General features: G+C 41.9%; 1 protein-coding gene across 1 annotated transcript in view; it reads right to left on the bottom strand.

The window, feature by feature from the left end:
• Positions 1-1,659: 1,659 nt before the first annotated feature.
• Positions 1,660-23,998, bottom strand: part of DPYS (dihydropyrimidinase) — a 95,462-nt gene continuing 73,123 nt past the window's right edge. Inside the window, exons 8-9 of the mRNA XM_061122856.1 lie at positions 13,327-13,534; positions 1,660-1,777 (exon numbers count right to left, since the gene is read on the bottom strand). Of these exons, the coding sequence (XP_060978839.1) occupies positions 1,661-1,777; positions 13,327-13,534 (325 nt within the window). The 3' untranslated portion in view covers position 1,660. The remainder of the gene's footprint in view (positions 1,778-13,326; positions 13,535-23,998) is intronic.

Here is a 23,998-nt window from a genome sequence, read left to right as displayed (position 1 = left end):
GATTTTTAAAAATTCAAAGTAAGAAATTTGGTACAAGCAAAGATGACATTTTAAAGTAGCGTCTATGAATTTTCACACAGACTTTTTCTCCCACAATAATATTCATTTATATCTTCAATCTTACACAGCAACAAAGTCACAGTAAGAAAGACAGCAATTGCTTCTGAAAGGAAATCAAAGAAGCCAAGAGAGATTATTCTTTCAAAAGGATCTTAGGGAGTTGAAATAAGGCTTGCTTCTCCACGGGCTGACAGCATTTAACTGGGATGGGAACAGTGGCATCCTTTTCTCTGATTTTACCTTTGAACAGAATAAAAGGAACTGAGTGTAACATTCTCCCTCACAAAGAGATGCAGAACTGAAGCCTAACCCCCAAGAAATGTTATAATCAAAGTAAACACTAATCTCACTCCTACAAATGCTGGTAATAGCATGTTAGGGCATTCAATAGAATGTCTTCCTCTTGTTAATCTTCCTCTGAATTTTTAACACAATTTTTTTGGATTGGAAGAATAATTCCAATCGTCAGGAAAAGACAACAAAGCTGGAACTGTTGGTTGTACAGTGTTATTAAAGACTTGACAACATTCAAATGAAAGAGAACACAGCTGGGGGTACACAGCACCCCATCACAGTCTCAGGGTTTATGTCAGGAAGCGTAGGTTAGCATAATGTGCAAACCAGCAATGCCTAACTGGATTTGTATGTAAAATGAGTCCTTTGACAGACAGTGTCCCTAACTAACACAAACATCTTTCCCTGTCCATCATGTCAACCTCTTCTGTCATCTTTTGCTGATGTGATGTGTTGCAAATCTGAAAATATATCATAGAGGCTAGTGAAGTTACAAAACATGCAGATTTCATGAAGTAAATAGAAATGATGTTAGAGAAATGTTTAAATCACAGCAAAGCCCAGCCAAATAGACACTTGGCAGAGTGGGACCAGAAAACAACTGAAAAAATAAGAATACTTTTTTAAAAACCCAAGAAAAAGAAAAATGACAAAGATGATGGTCATAGGTGCTTGAAGAGGACAGATTTGAATGTGAAAAGAAAAAACTGATGAAGCAGTCAAATTTTTCTTAAAAAAATAACCATATCTGTCATGTTATTCTAAAACTGTGTGAAATAAAGCTTATCATATACTATCAAATAATTTTCCTGAAAAATTACACCCAAAGTAACACTTGATTCATTTTTCATTCATTCTAACTTCTAGAACATGGTTGCCTTTACAATACAAAGACTCATTACTTCCAGATAAAGTCCTAACCAGTTTATACATTTTGACTATAAACTTGCACTCTTGGTATTAAGTAGTGGCAACCTTCCTCACAGCAGGTCCCTCTGTGTTACCAGCCTCTTTCTTATATCTGGTTTTCCAAGCCTTTGAGCAATGTTTCCTAACATCTCAGAGAATAAATCTCCAGCTAGCTCAAGGCCTTCTTCAACTTGGGAGGCTCACCCAGGCATTCTGTGTCAAGAGGCTCACCCAGTCTGTCCTTTGGCCAAACTATCCTTGAATCTTAAGTCACTTGGAAGTCTTTGCCCTTGATCTTGGACTCTTCAACCATTCAGGAAAAAAGAGATAGCTAACGTTATATGTTGTATGGCAGGAAACCTCGCTCTGCCCACCATCCCTTACTGACAGCACGTGGTCAGGGCTGGGCCTGTTTCCTGGTCCCATGCGTGGAATCTTCTTTTGTCCCTCTGGATGTCAGTGTGACGACTTCTCCTTTATAGGGTTCACGCTTCACGGGGGTAGGTGTGCAAGTCTGAAAGAGAACATTTCATTTTTTTCTTGTGGTTTATTGGCTTCTTGAATTCAAAGCTAAGTTCTGCCATCTAAATGAATTGTGAGATCAAAAATGAGGCAGTGAATTTATCAAGTGCCTCCCACTCCTTATCCTTTTACAGAAGTTCCCAGCAAACAGGTACCTGTGTTATCCCACTGTCTCTTTCTGGGGTTAAACTGCATCAGACAAAGGCCCAGGGAACACTTCCTAACACCATTCTTTCCACTGCAACTTTCACCGGGATCTCTACCATATCCTCACACACTGGGTTCTATAACCACCTTAGAGGCTTATCAAACATTCTGTCTTTTCCTGTGCCTTCAGTCCTAGATGGATGTATTCCCAGAGTTCTTTGTTGCGCATCTCCTAAGACTTTCAGCATTTTGCTGCAGATCCTAGCAGTCTGTGTGTACATTTCCTCATTTTCCTGATTGTCTCTGCTTGTAACAGGCCTTCCATAGAATTTCCCCATCTGGAACTACACCTCTCTGCTGGCCAACTGGGTAGTGGGACCCTGGATTCAGCCAAAGTTAATTCAGTGTTTGACCAGAGTTTTGAAATCAGGACTATCTAAACAAAAGGGATTCATAAGAAGTAAATTATATTGTTCATCAGTGTGGAAACAAATTCCCTGATAGTTCAGGTGAATTATAAACCACTGTCATTAAGGGCATGGGCTCTGGAGCCAGCTTGCCTGGGCACATTATTTAACACTGTGCGTCAGCTATAAATTGAGGATGGTAACAGCACCTAATTTATAAGTTGGTTATGAGAATTACATGTTGAGAGGATTAAATATATGTAAAACATTTCAAACAATGCCAAGTGTATAATAAGCTCTTAACAAACAAATACATGTATGTGTGTACATTTGTCTTATTTTTACCATCAAAACTAATATAGTGATCAACCGGGTGGGCTTTAGAGAAAGGCAGGTCTAAGTCTGAATACTAGCTTTGCCATTTACTGGCTATAGGAAACTAGCAAGTTAATAAGCCCCTCTGAGCCTACTTACTCACCTGTGAAATGGAGGGCATAAAACCCTCATCCCCAGCACATGAGATTTCCCAGATACAAAGCATTTTCTTCATTTATTCAATAGATATTTATTGAGCACACACCAGCCCCAGGCACAGAGGATAAAGCAGAGAACAAGATGGAGACCATCCCTACAGCTGAAGAATCTGAAGCAAGCTGATCACTCAGTGAATAGGAAGAGACCCCTGCCCTCTGCACGCAAGTCCAAGCCTCTGTCCATTTCCTGTGTCCCATGGGAAGCTTTGCTGAACCTCCATTTCGGCTCACTGTCAACTAAGTCCCTTCCTTCACCCTGGATCCTGTCATCACCTTGAACATCGACATGGAGAAATAAAATAGCAACCTCTCATGGCTGCAAACCAGCCCCTGGACATTATGGTTACTTAGAGCCCATCCACACCTGAAACTTTAAACTCACGTAATTCCCCACTCTCTGATCACAACCTCCCTTTCAGATGTTAAGTCTCCAGGTTTTTCCTTCTCCTGGTTGACTTTCGAAGCCCAACTGTGTGTATATACTTAAACCTAAGACATGCAACGCAACCTGCAACATGCTCACGCTCAGTCCTGTCCGACTCTTGGCTCCTCTCTCCATGGAATTTTCCAGGCAAGAACACTGGAGTGGGTTGCCATTTCCTTCTCCAGGGGGTCTTCCTGACCCAGGGATTGAACTCGAGTGCCCTGTGTCTCCTGCATTGCAGGCAGGTTCTTTACCCCTGAGTCACTGGGGAAGCACACTTGAAACTAAAGTGACCATATAATTTACCATCCAAACTGGGACACTTCTGAGCATGTAAAGGATACTAAACACAATGAACAGGCATAATCCAGGACCGTCCAAGCAAACCAGGGTTTGTTTCCACCTTCCTTCAACCTTTCTCTTACCGACAATCTAAAGTCTTGCTTCTTTCTCTTTTCCAGTCGTTATTTGCACTTGGCAAAACCCGTGGCGTATTTCAGTTCAATCATCAGCTTTTTCACAGCCCTTGGAGAAAATGACATCAGTGGGCAGATAATCTGTGTCACCCGCCTTTGTGCTGTGTATGCCTCATCAGCTCCCCCTCCCACCTCCCCGTTCCCACAATAGTGCCTTTGAAACCTTTCTGTCTGTGGTTTTCATCTGTACTTTTTGGTCTCTCCTGGACTCCTTAGGGACAACACTGGTGATTTAAACAGGACTGTCAAGCCTGGGCCCTACCCTCCTCATTCAGGAGAGGGCTAGTTCCACAAGCTGGCTGGTCCCTTGAAGGATCCTTTCCCTGGACCCAACTGCAGACTCGGGGATGACTCAAACCAGGTGAACCAGCATCCTTCCTAGCGTCTTTCTGCTGAGGCCATGTCTTCTCCTACTGCGGCATGCCCACCCTTTTTTTTACCTAAATATCTGCAATGGATCTTCAGTAACTCAGCCCAGGCAATCGTCAGCCCAGGAAGCTTTAACCCTCCCTGCCACATCAGAGTGTCTTGCTTACCATTTTCTGTTTTTGTGCAATAGCCTGCCTCCTCCAGCAGACTCGGGGACAGTGTATTGCTCTGTTTCTCCATAACAAGTACTCAGTAAATAGTTGACAAGTCCCTACCAAGGGTGGAGGGCATTGGTGGGGAAGAGATCCCCCATCTGAACTTCTCTCTTCTTTGCGTCTGTTGTCCTGGCCAGAGCTGATTCAGTTTCCCTCATCTTCTTTTGTTCTGCTTCACCATTGAGCTGCTCCCCAGGTTGCACTTGCCCTTTGCATTTGTCTTAAGACCACTTTCAGGCTGCTCAGTCACTGTACTAGCAACGCCATGAGGCCCCTTGCAGCCTGGCTGGTCACTCTGGTCACACCGACCATCCAACAGCTCTGACCCGACTGGCCAGGCGTCACCTGCACATAGCTTCCCTCTGCATCTGCCGCTGACGCTCGGGACAGGCAGGGACCGGTTTCCCACCAGAATGGCCATGGCCATTAACCACTCCTGCCCACATGGCCACCTCGGGCACAGACTGACCTTCTTTGGGGAATTTTCTGCCACCCTACACTTCACAGCCTTCCCCTTTATAGACAAGTGGACAGGAATCAAAGACAATCCAAGCTCTGGTCTCAAGCCTTGCAGTCCTTTCAACCTTTTCATCTTTTCTTATCCTCGGACACGGTTGCATAATCTCTTTTAATGCTAGACCCAGGTCTTGCTCATCTTTGTACTGTTTATCACCCGGGGCACTGTACTCTGTGTACATTTTAGAACCTCAGTGATGTTCACTGTGATGAAATGGAAAGGTGACGGTGCTGGTGCTGCAGAATGTGAAGTCCCTGCGTTATTCCAGAGTTCAGCTGCCCATTTGTTTTCTAAGTAGACTGACCCTGCAGCTCTCAGGAAGAGCAGTCATGTGGCTTCTCTCTGGTGACAAATGGCAAATCTCCATCTCAGCCCGGACATGGGCACCAGCATCTGGCATGCCCTCAGAGGCTGTCCTAGGGGTGTCCTAGAGACTGTCCTAGGGCACCAGCATCTGGCATAATCTCAGAGGCTCTCCTAGGGGTGGGAATCAAAATCAAGCGGGTTTCTTTCCCAGGTATCCAGGATGAGTACAGTAATGACAGGGACTCTGTCCCAAGTCTCCCAACTGAATGCACTCCTATTACTTGCTGCTGCTGCTGCTAAGTCGCTTCAGTCATGTCCGACTCTGTGCGACCCCATAGACGGAAGTCCACCAGGCTCCCCCGTCCCTGGGATTCTCCAGGCAAGAACAGTGGAATGGGTTGCCATTTCCTTCTCCAATGCATGAAAGTGAAAAGTGAAAGGGAAGTCGCTCAGTCGTGTCCAACTCTTAGCGACCCCAGGGACTACAGCCTACCAGGCTCCTCCATCCATGGGATTTTCCAGGCAAGAGTACTGGAGTGGGGTGCCATTGCCTTCTCCACCTATTACTTAGAGGATGTTAATTCTGCATAAAGCTCACAGAAAGGCCAGGATGAAGCATCAGAGGGTTCTGGGTTGAATAAAGTAAGTAGGTCTCTTCTCTTCTTGTGTTCTCCTGGGTTTCTTCCAGCCTCACCCATCAGCTTTCTTCGGCTCCCTTGCTGGCTCTTATCCTCCTCTCCTCAACCTCTGAAGGTTGACATCTTTCTCAAGTTCCCTCTCTTCTCTGGTGGCCTCAAACTTGAGGTTTTAAATCTTATATATACCATGATTTCTAAATCTTATGTCCAGCCCCAATCTCTAACAAATCCCAGACTTCTTTATCCCAGTGGCTAATGACCTCCTCACAGGGAGGTGTAATTAGCATCTCAAACAGAATGAGAACTTAAGCACCAACAAACTATAGCTGAAACTGAAGTAGGATTACAGCTCTTTGAGCCCAGGGACTGCTATTTTATTTGCACCTGTATTCCCAGCACATGGAAGATGAAACAGCACGTGGGGCTTAATAATTTGTTAAGTGAAAGATTTCTTGACTGCAGGACACTTTTTTAAAGAACTTTTTAGATGATATCAGGCAATAGAATCACCTGAGGGTAGCATTATCTACAATCATTTGACAACTTTCTCAAGGAGCACCTCAAGAGACTAGGGTTCTGAACATATACCTTTGGGAGACTGACCTGGGTGGTGGCATCTTTTCCCCCTAGAACAGGCTGGTCAAAATTAGATGATCGCCCCAGGCCAGCAGTTCTTCCTATCTTGATGTGTTCACAACCAAATAGAATGGCTTGAGAGTAAAACAGTGTGAAAGGCTATCCTAAGTAATATAGGAATATGGTACCTCACCCAGCAGGGTGCTGGTGGTTTACCCCTATAAATGAGAGTTCAATTTGAGTTCACAGTATTTAATGATGATTCTTACTATGATGAGTTAATAAAAAGATGAAAGAGAATTATATCACAATATGAAGTGCTATGAATAAATATTAATTGCAATCATTATACCTGCATAATTGCATAGCTGCATTTTGGTTAGCTGATCAGGGGAAAGAGGAAACTTAAAGTTGATAGAAAATTTAACTGTATTGTCTGCAGAGAGTGGAATGCTAAGATGCTAGATTTTCTGACTAGCAAGACCATAGAAAAGAATCTTGAACCCCATGGAGTTCCTAATACAATGTCGACCATGGAGGCTAAGATATTAAAATAGTAATAAAGACAACAGAACTTCCAAATACCAAAAGCAGATGCTGACCTAACACCAAGCAGTTCCTTTGTTCCTTTGGAACAGAGACTCTCAGGATAAAATCCATGCCTGGCTGGTGAATTTAGATAGGTACTCAGTACCTCGTGAACGTCGAGGTTCTCAGAGGTCCTTATGGAACTGAGCTCACCAAGGGATAGTGAATCACTAGACTCAATAGAGGTGATCTATAACAATGAAAATTCACATTTTGGTAATGTTTTATAATCCATCAAATGTTTCTATTTAATGTTCAAAATACTCTGTGAGCTTTCTCCAGAACAATGTGAGCACCTAATTGGTTTTTGGCAAATATTTATTGAGTGTTGAATGGTTAGATGAAATATGAAAAGAAAGCATTTAGAAAGTCCCTGTATACGGTGATGTGCTGGTAAATGTTGACAACCCACCTTCCCTTCTCTCATCACTCCTAAAGCCCCGACTTAATGCACGTGCCTCTTTCTGTCATGCAAATGCTCCCACCATGGTTGATTTCAAGCAACCAAACTGACATCACTGAATAAGGAGCTGGGATGGGATATGTACATGTGGCTCCAACATACAGTTCACCTTTCGTTAGTGTAAGTAAGAAGAGATCTACTTACTTTATTCATTACTAGCCATCGATCTGGGAAAGTTAGAATTATATGGTAGTTGATGATGACTTCAATTATTAATATTTTCCTTGAGTTACCACTTTGAGAAAGACATTGAAAAACTGTTATTTAAGAAATGGAGGACACCCATTTCAAAGATTAGATCAGCCATTCACTCAATTTTATCATATCTAAATGGCAAATTATGTGTATAGATGCAAAGGTACAGCCAGTTTAAAAGCTTGGGCAGCAGTATTCTGAAACCATGCGTGGCTCTATGCAGCTATTCCTGCTTCTTCAGAAAATGCAACATGACCCTTATTTTACAAAAGAGTTTGGGTTGCTTACTACTGAGAAAAGAGAAAAGGGGATGATCGGAAGAATGTCTATACTTCCAAGTTTTGGTAAAAAAAATGTAACACTCTAAACACACACAAAGTCTAGAAATAACAAACAATTTGAGTTTAAAGAGCTATCTTTTGGAGGGGGATGAAGAATGAATCACACGTAAATTGATTTTGTTCTTTCAAAATGTTCTTGAACATCTCAGTTGCTGTTACAGAGGCCTCCATATGCATCATTGGTTGAATGCACGGATAGAAACGGACAACAGTGTAAAGGACTAGAAAATCTGTGGATTTTGGTATCTGCCGATACTGAGAACAAAACCTCTGCAGATACCAGGGGACAAAGTACTTTTTTTCTTCCTCTTTTATTTTTGTTTTCCTGAATCCCTCAGTACTCTTCCATAAGTGACTTTTTATATTGAATTGAAATATGTATTTTATTATTCTGTTTATCAAATAAAGTTTGATATTTCATCTCCTGATCTAAATTTTTTCCCTTAAGGATCCGCTGTTTAAATGTTAAAGTAACAATTTCCTGAAGCTGTCAAACTACATCAAAATGCCATTTCTCTCCTTTGGAATTCCTCATAATATCTGTTAACAGTGACAACTGCACAGCATGATACTAAGTTTTTTATTAAGTAATAAAATCATTGATAGGAATCAAGTTTACAGATAACCCCCATGTTTGGGACGAGGCAGGGGACAATTTTCTGTGTAAATTTATCTAAATTCCTTTCCATGACCTCTGAAACTATAGTCTTTGTTCCTTCCATTTGCAATTTGTCTATTTATCAAACACCTACTAGATAGCAAGTATTGGGCATAAAAAAGTAAGTTCTTCAAAGAACTAACATTCTAGCCAGGAGACCAGCTGAGTTCTGGAACTGAGAAACCCTGGCATTTCTCTACAATCTGTGCTTTGGAGTCCAGAGCGGTAAGTGATTAATGTTCTTGGGAAGGATAACAGGTGAGCAGGAGAAGTGGTGTGGGCACTTCCTGTTTGCCTTCAAACTCTTATCCTCACTCACAAAGAAGTTTGAATATTTTAAATGAAAACCAAGGGAACAGCTCTCATTACCTCAAGTGAATACAAAATCTAGGATTCTTAACCGCTCTTTTTCTTAACTTCAGTGGAATATGTTTCTTCTATAAAATTATCTTTGCCTAATGGAGATTTAAAAAAAAGATCTGAAACATCTCCACACAATCCTCAAACCTCATTTTATCCACTTTATTTGATACTTTTTCCACATTAACACTTTTAAAAATAATGGATGTCCCATGATTTGAGTTTCACAATTATGTTCTTTTTTCTTGTTCTATTGAAGTCCCATGGTATAGTGAGAATCCGGAAAGCATTACCATAAACCCTGGCTCTTATGATTCCTCACTGCTTAGCCCAGGGGAATTTTACCTAATTTTGCTGAGAGTCAGTTTTCTATTCTGTAAAACAGGGATGATACTATCTCACATGGCTTGCTATGCAGATTAAGTGAAATAAAAACTATTAATTACACCAAGTACAATGCCTGACAGATCCCAAGTGCTCAGAACAACATATTATAATGACAACTGTTACTTATTGTAAAAGCAATCATGGACTAAAATACCTTCAAAGTTGAGATCAGAAGAAAATATTAAGAAGCTAACTCACAAAAGTGATGGTGAACTCTGAAAAAAATGACGTTGACATTAAATTTGCCAACAAAACACAGAACAACAGTTTGAAATAGAGAACTGATGAAGCCAATCATGTGGTGATCTTGGCTGCCTCAAACATTTTCCCAACAGGAGGAAGACTTAGGCAAAGCCAGTCTTCTAAATACTATCTATCAGGAAACCTGGCTTCGATCTCTGGGTCAGGAAGATTCCCCGGAGAAGGAAATGGCAACCCACTCCAGTATTCTTGCCTGGAACATTCCATGGACAGAGGAGCCTGGTGAGCTACAGTCCATGAGGGCGCAAAGAGTCCGACATGACTGAGAGAGACTAATATGAGGTGTTCTCAGTTAGTCTAGCACCCTTGCTAGTGAGCAGCAGGTACTGACAGCCAGGAACTGCCTCACCCTGGGTATGATCCCTGGGTCGGGAAGATCCCCAGAGAAGGGAATGGCTACCCATTTCAGTATTCTTGCCTGGAAAATTCCATGGACAGAGGAGCCTGGCAGGCTACAGTCCATGGGATCGCAAAGAGTCCAACACAACTGAGACTAACCCTTTCACTTTTTCTGTTGGATCTACCACCACAGAAAGTCTACGCCTTTCTGTTTATTCCTTGTATTACTACTACGAGTGTCATGAGTGAACTAGCTTCCATCAGTGTCTCTAATTATTTTTTTCCAAACCTAGCACAGAATAATTTATCTCCCATTAACTCACTTAAAGGGCTTCCCTTGTAGCTCAGTTGATAAAGAATCTGCCTGCAGGGAGGGGGGGATTGGGAAGGGGAACACATGTAAATCCATGGCTGATTCATGTCAATGTATGGCAAAAACCACTACAATATTGTAAAGTAATTAGCCTCCAACTAATAAAAATAAATGGGAAACAAACAAAAAAAAGAATCTGCCTGCAGTGCAGGAGACCCGGGTTTGATCTCTGGGTTGGGAAGATCCCCTGGAGAAGGAAATGGCAACCCACTCCAGTATCCTTGCCTGGAAAATCTCATGGACAGAGGAACCTGGTGGGCTGCAGTCCACGGGTCGCAAAGAGTTAGGCACGACTGAGCGACTGACACTTACTTACTTAAGTCAACCTTTATGTTTTACACTATGTGGTTTATTGCTTAAGTATATAGCTTTTGGAGTCAGATAATCAGAGTTTATGTTTTGGTCCTGCCATATATGACCTATATGACATGACCAACTTTATTTCCTGAAGCTTCCATTTCCTAATATTTAAAGTGGGGAAAATAATAAATATTGCCTCACTCACAAGGTTGTTACAGTGACAAGATCCCCTAGCACTATGCTTTGCCTCAGTAAGATCTCAGTAAATGTTAGTATTGCTGTAATTTACCATATGATATTTAGAAATACATGGGAATCTTATAGTTTCTACCTACCTGTCACCTGTCAGCATCAACATTTACAAATTAACCCCAGCAAAATAAATTGCAACCTTAAATATTTTGACTGAAATACAATAGATGAAGAATCGTAACATTCTGAGAATTTACAGCATTCCAGAGTACTCGTTTACTAAATCAAAACTTTAGGAAGTGATTTTAAAAAAAGAAGAAGAAAGGATGAATCTTATTTATAACAAAGTCTGAGAATCCACAAGCAAAAAAATTTCACAAGACATTAGGGAAGAAATCAAAGAGACTACAAGACCCAAATGAAATGAATCAGAAAACAGCTGGAAAACTTTGGAAAAAGAGAAATGTATTTTAAAATGAAAAAAGACAAGGAAGCGTTAGAACTAATCCAAGGGTTATAAACTGTAATGGTTACATGGTCAGGTTGGGAACATTAATGAGTGAAGCCCGCAGATGAAAGTCATAAAGGCTGCCTCTGCAGGACTCAGTCGCCCAGCTCTAGCCTATTCTTACCACGTGAGATTAAGGGCACTGGTTGCCTTCCATCACTCCCGAACCAGCAGTTTAGATGATTTTAATCTGAAATTTTTGATATGTTAGTGTATTTAGTGAAGTGAATTTTTAAAATTGTTGAAAACACTGCATGAACTAAATAAACAAATGTGAAAATCCAAGTCATATTAAAAGAACATACTTTTTAATACCTCTCTTATAACAACAGGATTATTACAAAGACTTTATTAAAAATTCGGTCATCAAAGGGGGAAAACAGAGAGACCGAACTGATATTTATAGACCTCCTGCTAATGCCTTATATTTTAAAATCTCACTTGACTCTTACAATCTTCTGGGGAGAAAATACTATCCTCCTTTTCGAGATGAGGAAGCAGCCCAGGGACGACAGAGAAACTTGCTCTTGGCCACACGGCCAGGAAATGTGAAGTTGTGAGGGGAGCAGAAGTAACGCAACTTAGATTAGGAATAGGCCTTCCTACTGTCAGGTAGCTTTCGCTTAACAACGACCACTGTTTGCCAATTAGGACCAATTAGCTTTCACCGATGTTTGCCAATTAGGAAATTAGGAACGGGCGGAAACTCCCAGGAAAGTCCCGCACGCGCCAAAGTATTGACCAATGAAATTGCTTTGCAAACGTGTAACCAATCCGCTTCTCACCCTATAAATTTGTGTAACAGCTTGGGCTCGGGGCTCTCTGACCTGCACCACTGCCTTGGTTGCGGGCAGAGAGTCCTGACTCGAGTCAGTAATAAACTTCCCTTCCTGCGAGTTGCATTGTCTTGGAGGCCTTCTCTCTTCCCGCTCGGGGATTTGGACATCGGGCATAACAAAGTCAAGGTAGAATTCATATTTACTTGACCCCAAACCCTGCCATGAATGCACCTTGAAAGTGAAAGTGCTCAGTCGTGACCCCATGGACTATAAAGTCCATGGAATTCTCCAGGCCAAAATACTGGAGTGGGTAGCCTTTCCCTTCTAACAGGATCTTCTCAACCTAGGGATCGAACCCAGGTCTCCCACCTTACAGGCGGATTCTTTGCCAGTTGAGCCACAAGGGAAGCCAAAGAATACTGGAGTGGGCAGCCTGTCCCTTCGCCAGTGGATCTTCCCGACCCAGGAATCAAGCCAGGGTCTCCTGCATTGCAGGTGGATTCTTTACCAACTGAGCTATGAGGGAAGCCAGGATGGCCTTGCAGACCTTCATCTACAGGAAGCATGGTTTTCCAAGGGGCTGTTGTTGAGTTTGAACTTCACGTTTTTGTTCGTAGGGGAGGCCACGCCTCCCACTGCTGCTCCCAGCCAATGACAGCGTGCTACGTAGCTGGACGCAGGAACCGGCTCAAGGGCTGTTTGTAGGCCTTGCTCAACCTTTTTCAGTCTGCAAGAGATGCTTCTAGGGTGCTTACCACACTTTTTTTTCTCTCCCTGTCTCATTCCTTGGGGCTTGAGTTGCAGTCTGATGGCTCTCCACAGTCTTTCCCACTTTCCCTCCCATTTTTTCTCTCAGGTGTAAACTGGTGGCCCTTTTATCTTTCTGGATGGCTACTTGTGAGTGGACCCTGACTAACAGCAATTGCCAAAAGGCCCACAGGGGCCCTGAACTTGCCTAGGAAAACCCGACTTGGTCCATTAGGAAACCCTGAATAGGCACTAATCTGCAAAGGAAAATGCATCCATCTAGTAATGATTGTTTTCTTTGAAAACTCTATTTGTCAGTAACCTTTTTGACATCCCAGGAATAGGTTACCCCATTGTATGGGATAATAACAGCACCAACATCCAGGAGCACGTGACAAGACCACCCAGCCCATGGTAACAGCCCCTGCAGCCCCAAACTCACCTGGTCCCGTTGCTTGATCCGTTTGTAAATATATTCAGCAAACGGTTTACGAGGAATAAACTTCCCATCTCCTGCTGAGACACTGAAAACTCCAGCTTCATATACCACTTTGCCTCTTGAAATAGTCACCAGGGGCACCCCATGGCAAACCATGCCCTCGAAGATGTTGAAGTTGATGGCCTGATGATGAGTTTTTGCCGAAATGGTCCTGATGTAAAAACAAAGATGTTCCCGATCATGCCTGGCTCACTTGACAAGTATGAAATATTAAAATAATGGCTTAGAAGAAAATTTAGCAACTCTATTAAGCCATAGCTTTATTACTGGAACAAGTGACTTTAAGAATAGAACATAGCATTAACATTTCATTACAAAGTAATTACATTTTCTGAGAGAAAAACCCAATAGATCACTCTTTATGGTGATTAAAGAGGTGGAGCGGGTGGAAGAAGGGCATTGTCTCTCATGTCTTTGATTTTAAGTTATTTTTATGTATATGTTTAAAGAACAAAATATTAACTATAAAATATTTCAAATAGATGAATCTGATGAGCATGCTGACCCAATACCCAACTCTACAGAATTTTAACTTTTTGCAGACACAGTTGAGGCTTCCTCAATACCTCTCCCCAAATTCCATTCCTAGAGGCAATGGTTAATGGGTAGCTTTCAAGGAAAATTATATCTTGAATTTCTTTCCCTTGTCTGTGTCAAAACTGGAAATTCGAGCACAATATAAATAACAAAATATGTTAGCATATAATCCCTTATTCACGTGTTTGTATATTCATCAGCTGTCTCGGTAGTTTATGAATACTTCTTAATCATATACAATGTGACTAATGACTTCCAGGCTGGATATTTGGAAATGCTGGGTGTCTCCTTTCCCTAAATCACATTAAATGGAAAATGAAAAAGAAAATCTGGCAGCAGTGGACCATAAAGGCATAACCTGAAGTTCCTACAAATGCTTGCTCTCAGAAATGGATTAAAGAAAAGTGATTCGTTAAAAAAAAATCCCAAGGTTAGGTGGAAGGAGTAGCAGCTAACAGCTCCCCTGCAGCCCTAATCTGGACGGTCAGAGCTGGTAGACTTCACAGAGCCACCTCCAATGGAAATGAATGGGATCACACTGGCCTGGTCCTGGGTTCCAGAACCCTGTACCCAACTACCTGTTAGGTTTCCACTCCTTAACGCGTCCAAACAAATTGTTGATCTTCCATGATGACTACAGTCCACACACTTGAATTTGCTCCTCTCTTGAGCTTCTCATCTCAATAAGTGATCCTCCAACCATGTTTCCTCAATCCTTACCCATCATCAAGCCTATTGATTCCACCTCTCCCCTCAAAAAATCCCAAACCTATCCAACTGTCTCCCACTCTGTTGTCCCACTGAGTCCACACCACGACCATCTCTCATCTGGACAATCCCAACACCTCTCGATGCTTCCACTTTTTTTTTTTTTTTTTTTTTAAGCATTTTGTCTGTACTGTGCTGCATGTGGGATGGTTCCCTGACCAGGGATAGAATCCAGGGCATCTGCAGTGAAACCACCAAATCCTAACCACTAGGCCACCAGGGAGCTCCCTCCATGTTTCCACTCCCACCCTCCTGCACTCCTCACCACTCCCCACAAAGCTGCTCAAATGATTTTTTTTTTTTTTAATGAGTATCAGATCAGGTTGCATTTCTGCTTGAAACCCTCACTTGCTTCAGTCTGTTCCCCAAAAGCCAAATAGCTGTTAAAAAAGTCCAGATGATAATAACCACAAAAAAGAATCTGCTACCAATGAGAAACATCAGCATGGAAAAGAAAAAGAGGAGCTTCCTTATGCCAGGTGGATACTTTATGACATCCTATTTCATTTTTATAGCACTGCTTCAAGATAGTATTTTCTACACTTGACAAGTAAATAAATTGAGATTTAGAGAATTAAATTACTTGTCAAAAGACCTATGACTACTTTGATGAAACTGCAACCTTTTTATATTTTTTAAATTAACATACAATAAATTTACTTTTTTAGTGTTAGTTCTCTGAATTTTGACACCTGGATAGAAGTCTTATCCTCACAACACTCTGGACACAAAACAGTGCTATCACCTCCCAAAACTCATACTGTCCCTGTGTAGTTACAACTTCCCCTCACCCATAACTCTTGGAAAACCCTGGTCTGTTCTCGTTACTGTAGCTATCTCTTTTCAAGAATGTCATATAAATGGAATCATTGAGTAGGTAACCTTTTGAATCTGACTTCTTTCATTTGGCATAACTATTTTGAGATTTATCCAAGTTGTTGTATGTGTCAGGAGTTGATTTCTTTTTAATTGCTGTGCAGTATTACCTTGCATGGGCTTCCCAGGTGGCACTAGTGGTAAAGAAACCCCTCCCAATGCAGGAGACAGAAGAGATGCAAGGTCAATCCCTGGTTGGGAAGATCCCCTGGAGGAGGGCATGGTAACCCACTCCAGTACTCTTGCGTGGAGAATCCCATGGACAGAGGAGCCTGGCAGACTATGGTCCATAGGGTAGCAAAGAGTCAGACACGACGGAAGCAACTTAGCATGCACGCATTCCATTTACAGACGCACGACTGAGTGTTTTTCCATTCACCTTCTGAAGGTCATTTTGGTTGTTTCCAATTTTTGATGATTATGAATACAGATGTTATAAAGATTCATGTACATGTTTGTTGTGAACTCTTTTCTACTATATATTCCCATGAGTGGCATTGCTGGGTCATATGGCCAGTGTATGCTGCCAAAAAAAACAGCTTTCAGTATCTTAGAAATCAACTAACTTATATAGAGAAACGTTAAAAGATCACTAATGATTGGGAGGTGGGTACAAATACAACAACAATAATTTCAGACACTAAGGCGGCGGGAAGAGTACTGATCAAATAGCAAGAGATGTCATTAAGGAAATGAATAAAATAGTTGAAGGGTTAGTAGGTATAGAATGAGTTATGAATAAGTTATGAGTTGGTGATAAAAGATACAGACTTAAAGAAAACTAAATCTAGGAAACAATATAAAGGAGATTTAGACCTTCAGGCTACAGTGGCTTTTTTATGACCATCACAATCTGTCTGTGATAATTCCATAGTCTAGTGCTGCGTTCCTGCTTTTCATAGTTACATTGATGGCAGAAGCTCTTGGGCTTATACTGTAGTATGTTACATAAGCATGTCTAGACTGATGCATTAGTAAGGCTGCTATATAGAGAAAATAAAATGCATAGTAATTCATGCTGAAATGGTTATTTACATACAAGATTGGGAGGCAAGGAAGAGAAAACCCTAAATTATAAAACTATTTCTCTAAGCAGAAAGTTAAGAGTTACAGATGCTGTTAGGAAAATAATCTAACAAAAGAAATAAGTGCTATACACAAAAATTGCCATTACAATATATAAACTATTGAAAAACTGAAGCATAACAATTTCCCAATGATTACTCAATGGAATTTGGTATATCTACGAAAGACTAGAATTAAGAATACACTGGGAAAGCAAAGAAAATGATGATTATATAATTTAAATGAGAAAAAAAAGTTGGGTTTTCCTAACTTCCTAGAAAGCATGGGTGAACACATATGCATGTGGACAAATGCAAAAGAAATATACAAAGCAAAGTGCTTGTGTGGCCGAGGAAAAACAAATATGCAAAAAACAAGTAAGTATGAAAGCAAAAGATCTGTGGCAGCAAAATATCAAATCACATTTCTCTGCCTCAGCCAAAATAAAAGTCAGGTTTTTTACTTTCTCAGTGTTGGGGTTAGCAAGAGAAAGAGGGCAATTAGGCAACATCTAAGTGATTCACTATAATAAGGTATTATGTAAATGAGGTCAAATTAACACAAAATATAAATTCTTGGCATTATCACCAGCAGCAAAAAGTATGCGCTCCCACTTGCACATTGGAAGGTGTCTGACAGGGTGTCATTCCTCACCCAACTGTTCCTTCCAGCTGAGCTGCAAGTCTGCAGCTCTTTAGGTGCTTTCAGACTTCTGAATCTTCTCTTTCCCTGGGTGCCCTTCTCACTGCTCACACCTGCTCTCTCCCTGCCCCTGCCATGCCAACTTCTTTTACCTTCCACTAGACTCTGCTCAAAAATCCTGCTCCCATTCAATTATATCTCAATAAAGCTGAAAAAGAAAAGAAGAGAAATGAAATGAAAAGAAACAAAACAAAAGGAAAGGAAAGAAAAAAGAATACTGGTCCCCCTAGAAGCTAACCCTGATGACCCAAGGTAAAACTTTGCATATTCCTCTGTGGTTTCAATTCAGTTCAGTTCAGTTCAGTGGCTCAGTCATGTCCGACTCTTTGCAACCCCGTGAATCGCAGTACGCCAGGCCTCCCTGTCCATCACCAACTCCCAGAGTTTACTCAAACTCAGGTCTATTGAGTCAGTGATGCCATCCAGCCATCTCACCCTGTCGTCCCCTTCTCCTCCTGCCCCCAATCCCTCCCAGCATCAGGGTCTTTTCCAGTGAGTCAACTCTTCGCATGAGGTGGCCAAAGTATTGGAGTTTCAGCTTCAGCATCAGTCCTTCCAATGAACACCCAGGACTGATCTCCTTTAGGATGGACTGGTTTGATCTCCTTGCTCTGTGGTTTAGCATTATGTAAATCAGTTACTATGTTTTGTATGTTTTGGAAATAGAATACTGATTTAAACGGAATGTAAACATCCAGTCCTACAGTTCTGTTGTGTACTTAACATTTCTGGTGAACTGTACAAGCTCATTAGTAATAAATAAATAAACATTGTTACAATTATTATTCTTAGTTGTATTGTATCCAGTTATGTGAAACATTTATTTATCAATACCTAACAATACTTAGCAATACCAACATTGTCAACATGATCAAATCCACAGATAAGTATTATCACCCCATGTCTGGATGAGGCTGAAATACAGCTGTGTAAGAGCCTGCAAGGAGATCCAACCAGTCCATCCTAAAGATCGGTCCTGGGTGTTCATTGGAAGGACTGATGCTGAAGCTGAAACTCCAATACTTTGGCCATCTCATGCGAAGAGCTGACTCATTGGAAAAGACCCTGATGCTGAGAGGGATTGGGGGCAGGAGGAGAGGGGGATGACAGAGGATGAGATGGCTGGATGGCATCACCGACTTGATGGACATGAGTTTGAGTAAACTCTGGGAGTTGGTGATGGACAGGGAGGCCTGGCGTGCTGCGATTCATGGGGTTGCAGAGTCGGACACAACTGAGCAACTGAACTGAACTGAACTGAAGAGCTTGCCCAGTTTGATATTGAAGGAACCTCTGAGAGGTTGGAATCACTGCCACTTTTTGAGTAAACTGGTATATCTGTAACCCCATCATATGAAGATTTTAAAACTTGTGGTACATTTTCAATATTTGTTTTAAACAAAAAATACAATATAGTATCATCACAAGGTTTATTAAATTATTACAGAATGTATTTAAAATCTACTTATTACCAGGGCAGTAGGGGAGATGCTTCCCTCATAGCTCAGCTGGTAAAGAATCTGCCTGCAATGTAGGAGACCCAGGTTCAATTCCCGAGTTGGAAAGATCCCTTGGAGAAGGAAATGGCAACCCACTCCAGTATTCTTGACTGGAGAATTCCATGGACAGAGGAGCCTGGCAGGCTACAGTTCACGGGGTCGCATGAGTCAGACACAACTTAGCAACTAAACTACCACCATGAAAGATGTGGTCCACTGATGGAAGAAGCACAAGTTCAAAGTCACACAATTGCTTTTGTAAGGACGCTTCTCACTTGAGCATGCTTTGTCCAAGGCAGAGGCCTTCTGCTCTAAGGCAGAAGCCACAACACACTTCTCAGACACCTTTGCAGCTGACCCCGTCATGTGACCTGGCCTCCTCCAAAATGGTGCCCGCGCACCAGTCTTTGCATGGCAAGCTGGTGGCTCAGGAAACAGGTGCCACAGAATCCATGCTGGTGAAGGTAGAGATGGACCAATCCTGTTTTTCAGGCCAGCTGTGACAGAGGTTTAGCACTAGGGTTCAAGCCCTGCTTCAGTCAAACCATCCATGGTAACTGAGCCAGGGACAGTCCTGGGGTTCTCCATATCCTGTGGTAGACCTGGGGCATGGGTCCCAGCTACACATCCTCTCAGCCTGGTCTTCTGGCCCTCCTGGAGATTCTCTGAGCCACCAGTTCTTTTTAACACGTTCCTCTTTTGTTTTAACCACCTAGCTTAGAGTTCTTTTGCTTGCAGATGAAGAAACCTGCCTGATACACTTTTTTCTTTCAGCCATCTAAGAAGAAAGCAAGAACAACATGCCTGGGCTCTGACTAAGAGGGATTCAGTCATTGGACTAACATGTCATCATCCTAAGGTTCAGTGACACTGGGAGATTGAACTGGAGTAGGTGACAAATTGGAGCTTTGCAGTGTATTTCAGCCACATGTGTGGTCCTATTCCGAGAGATGCAGTGTAGCAAGCACTGTAGTTCCAACCCTTGACATTCACTCTCCCTTCCTCTGGTTTTAGCCACCCCCAATTTTTCTTTAAGAAAACTCTCTTGCGAATTCCCTGGTGGTTCAGTGGTTAGGACTCCATGTGTGTCCACTGCAGGGGTGGTGGGTTCAATCCCTGGTCAGAGAACTAAGTTTCTGCATGCTGTGGGGTGTGGCCAAATAAAAAAGAAAGAAAGAAACATTTTTCCCCCATTGGAGTTAATCTGGCAAGATGGTCACACAGGGTGCCCTATTCTTCCCTGGCTAAGAGGTGGGAAACCACAATGTTTCCCAAGAATTTGAATCTTTGGCAGGATGACAACAACAACAACAAAAAGTGATTGGAGGGTACATCCCTGAACACAGATCAACTTCTGCCACAGTCTGTCCAGGGTTGCTCTGGGCTCTGCTCTTTTAAAGCCTGGCCCATAGACTGACTATTCCTTTGATCTGTGAGCTCCCCATGACCTTCCCATAGACCATTTTTACTCACCTGAGTATAAGTTACTTGCTCTGGTTTGCAGCCAAAGACCCTGACTGATAAAAACCTTGGCCTTTGGAGAGTAATTCTTGTAATGAAGAGTCCATGGATGTCTCTGAGGCACAGTTCAAAAGGTTTGTTACTCAAAAAGAAATCAGAAGCTACTTTCCACTAAATCTGTCCACAGAATAGATGCGAGTGTGGGGTGATGCTCTGATTCCATTCATAAGTCAAACCAAAGAGCTGTGAGATTCATCATCAAACATTTTTTTTCAATTTAATGATATGCAAGCCAGCTCAGGAGAGGAGTAACTATAAGAAATACCTTCTTTATGACTACTGATTGGATGGCTAGGCTCTTGGTCTGTCCCGGTGGTGACAGGAAAGATAAGGATGATTAAAGCCTTCCCATCTGGGAAGTGAGGCTGAGATTCCTGGACCATTGACTCTTCATTAGCAGATTCTCCGTGGTCACCCTGCCCCAAGGGAAAAACTGCTCTCTGTCAAATGAGCTTTGAGCCTGTATCAAGCAGGCACGTCTCTCTGCAGAGGGGTGTCAAGGTTGTCTTAGCGAGTCCCAATTATACACGTCTCCAAGGCTTGAGCTGACAGGAAAGCAGAAGCCCTAAAGATAACATTAAGCTGTTTTTCAACTGAGTCAATAACTTTGATACCACTGACATCACAGCCACAGAAAAACATTCTGTCCCTTTGCAAATAGCTTCCTATCAAAGAGCTGCTTGCTCCTACAGATGAGAAAATCACTGAAGCAAAGCCTGCGGGAGATGGCAACACTGTCCGTGTGCTTTCAGAGAGAACACTGGGGAGAGGATGAGAATTTCTGAGAATAGTTGGGGGTCTTCCTGACCCCAGAGAAGTCACTTTTGTAGGTATTTTCTTATAGTTTCTCCAACTCAGCTACTTCATCCATGGCATGAATAGATTCTTACCATGAGAACCAAATGGAAGTTAAAAGAATGTATCAGGTCTATTAGTGGTTTCTTCAAAAACATATCTTGTCTCAAAAAAAGGGAGGGGGTGGGAGGAATTGGGAGTTTGGGATTGACACATATATACTATTGATACTATGTACAAAGTAGGTAAGGAATGAGAACGTACCGTATAGCACAGGGAACTCTACTTAATGTACTGTGGTCACCTGAAGGGGAAGGAAGTCCAAAAGGGAGATGATATTCACACAGGTATGGCTGATTCTGATTCATTTTGCTATACAATAGAAACTAACACAACATTGTAATCAACTATACTCCAATAAAAATTAATTAAAAAAATATATATACCTCATCTGTCCTACAACTTGAAAGGATATTAACCATTTAAAGCTTCCCAAGAAGAACTAAAGAGACTCTTGATGAAAGTGAAAGAGGAGAGTGAAAAAGTTGGCTTAAAACTCAACATTCAGGAAACTAAGATCATGGCATCTTGTCCCATCACTTCATGGCAAATAGATGGGGAAACAGTGGAAACAGTGGCAGACTTTATTTTTGGGGGCTGCAAAATCACTGCAGATGGTGACTATAGCCATGAAATTAAAAGATGCTTGCTCCTTGGAAGAAAAGTTATGACCAACCTAGAGAGCATATTAAAAGGCAGAGACATTACTTTGCCAACAAAGGTACATCTAGTCAAAGCTATGGTTTTTCCAGTAGTCATGTATGGATGTGAGAGTTGGACTATAAGGAAAGCTGAGCCCACAAGAATTGATGCTTTTGAAATGTGGTGTTGGAGAAGACTCTTGAGAGTCCCTTGGACTGCAAGGAGATCCAACCAGTCCATTCTAAAGGAAATCAGTTCTGAATATTCATTGGAAGGACTGATGCTGAAGCTGAAACTCCAGTACTTTGGCCACCTGATGCGAAGAGCTGACTCATTTGAAAAGACCCTGATGCTGGGAAAGATTGAAGGCAGGAGAAGGGGACGACAGAGGATGAGATGGTTGGATGGCATCACCGATGAAATGAACATGAGTTTGAGTAAACTCTGGGAGTTGGTGAAGGACAGGGAAGCCTGGCATGCTGCAGCCCATGGGGTTGCAGAGTCGGACACGACTGAGCAACTGAACTGACTGACTGAACAACACTGTGAGGTAGATACTATTTTTTCTCCCATGCAATAGACAAGGAAGATGACACAAAAAGGTGAATAACTCATGCTCTGTTACACAGCTTGTAAGTTCATGTATCTCACATGAGATAAGAAGTTGGACTCTTAACCACTAGACAATGTAGCCCCTTGAAAGCTCTATGAGAAGTTACTTGCAAAGCATGCAATCAATGAAAACATTCTTCCTCCACCAGGAAACAAATGAGGAGCAGCTCATCCCATACTTCCTGGTATTTCTTAAGTCTGTTTTCTGTTTAGCCACAAGAGATTTAGGATGCTATTAAAAATTCCTTAAACTGAGATTGGTTATTCTCCAGGTGATCACGATGGACGATTTTTTTTTTTTTTGACATGTGTTCCAAATGTCCATTTCAAACTACTTCTCTGTCAATTTCTTAGATGTGGCAAGTTATATAAATGGGGAGCAAAAGCAGTCACTTCTCTGGAAATGCTAAATGGTGCTGCTTCAAGTGCATTCTCATTATTAAGCAAAGTTGCTGCTCACTGCACCCATCAATCTTCCATCCTCTCTGCAGACTTCTGCACCGCCTCCCACAGAAGAGAAAATGGGAATTGCTTCAGCCACGTTATTAAATCTAAATTGGACAATCACTTGGAACTCTATTGGTGCTCCATGGATGACAAAACATTCAATGCAGATTCATAAAAATGCTGCCCAAACATTGACTTACAGAAATAAACTGATCAGGTAAACCAGCTATTTTGTCCTTGGAGTTATATTCTACAGGTCATGGATAGTGGTATAGACCGCAGTTAGATACACTGGATTTAGCCTCTAGAAAGTTGACCTTGGGCTTCCGTGGTGGCTCGGATGGTAAAGAGTCTGCCTACAATGTGGGAGAGATCTCGGTTTGATCACTGGGCTGGGAAGATCCCCTGGAGAAGGAAATGGCAATCGACTCCAGTATTCTTGCCTGGAGAATCCCATGGACAGAGGAGCCTGGCGGCCTACAGTCCATGGGGTCGCAAAGAGTCGGACACAACTGAACAACTAATACAACAACAAGTTGACCTTGGAAGGAAGTACCACATCTTTCACCCCCTCACACAGCACTGAGCAAACAGGAGACACTTTGCATACATATTTGTTTATCTGAAAATAAGTTATTAGCTAATTTTAACATTACTACTTAACATAAATATTTCATGTTTTATATAGTAGTTTTCAGAAAGTGGGGAACTAAAAATAATTTAGTGTCTCAAAGGAACAGGAGCTGAATGTGAATCAGCAAAAGTTTAACATGATTCTAGGATGCACATCTTATGAATGTTAAACAAGGAAGTGCTTATTGCTGAGGTTGATTGTTAGCTTTCAGAAGGTGAGGCTGTGGGCTCAATATATTGGTTCTGAGTTAGAAATAACTTTCTGGAGTGGGGGAGGGGGGTGGACTTGGCCTTGTAATTACATTGTTACCCTTCCTGGGAAGCTGCCTTGCTCTTAGCAAGATGACACTGATACCCTATCTATGGGTGCAACTTGGGCAGAAAAAGATGTGGATTTTCTACATAGTAATGCATGCTCTCTCAGTCACTTCAGCCATGTCCAACTCTTTGTGACCCTA

Source organism: Dama dama, chromosome 21 (assembly GCF_033118175.1).
Source record: "Dama dama isolate Ldn47 chromosome 21, ASM3311817v1, whole genome shotgun sequence".
In the NCBI taxonomy this organism is placed as follows: Eukaryota; Metazoa; Chordata; class Mammalia; order Artiodactyla; family Cervidae; genus Dama; species Dama dama.
Note: the sequence above shows the minus strand (reverse complement) of the source record. Positions and strands in the feature narration are given on the sequence as shown.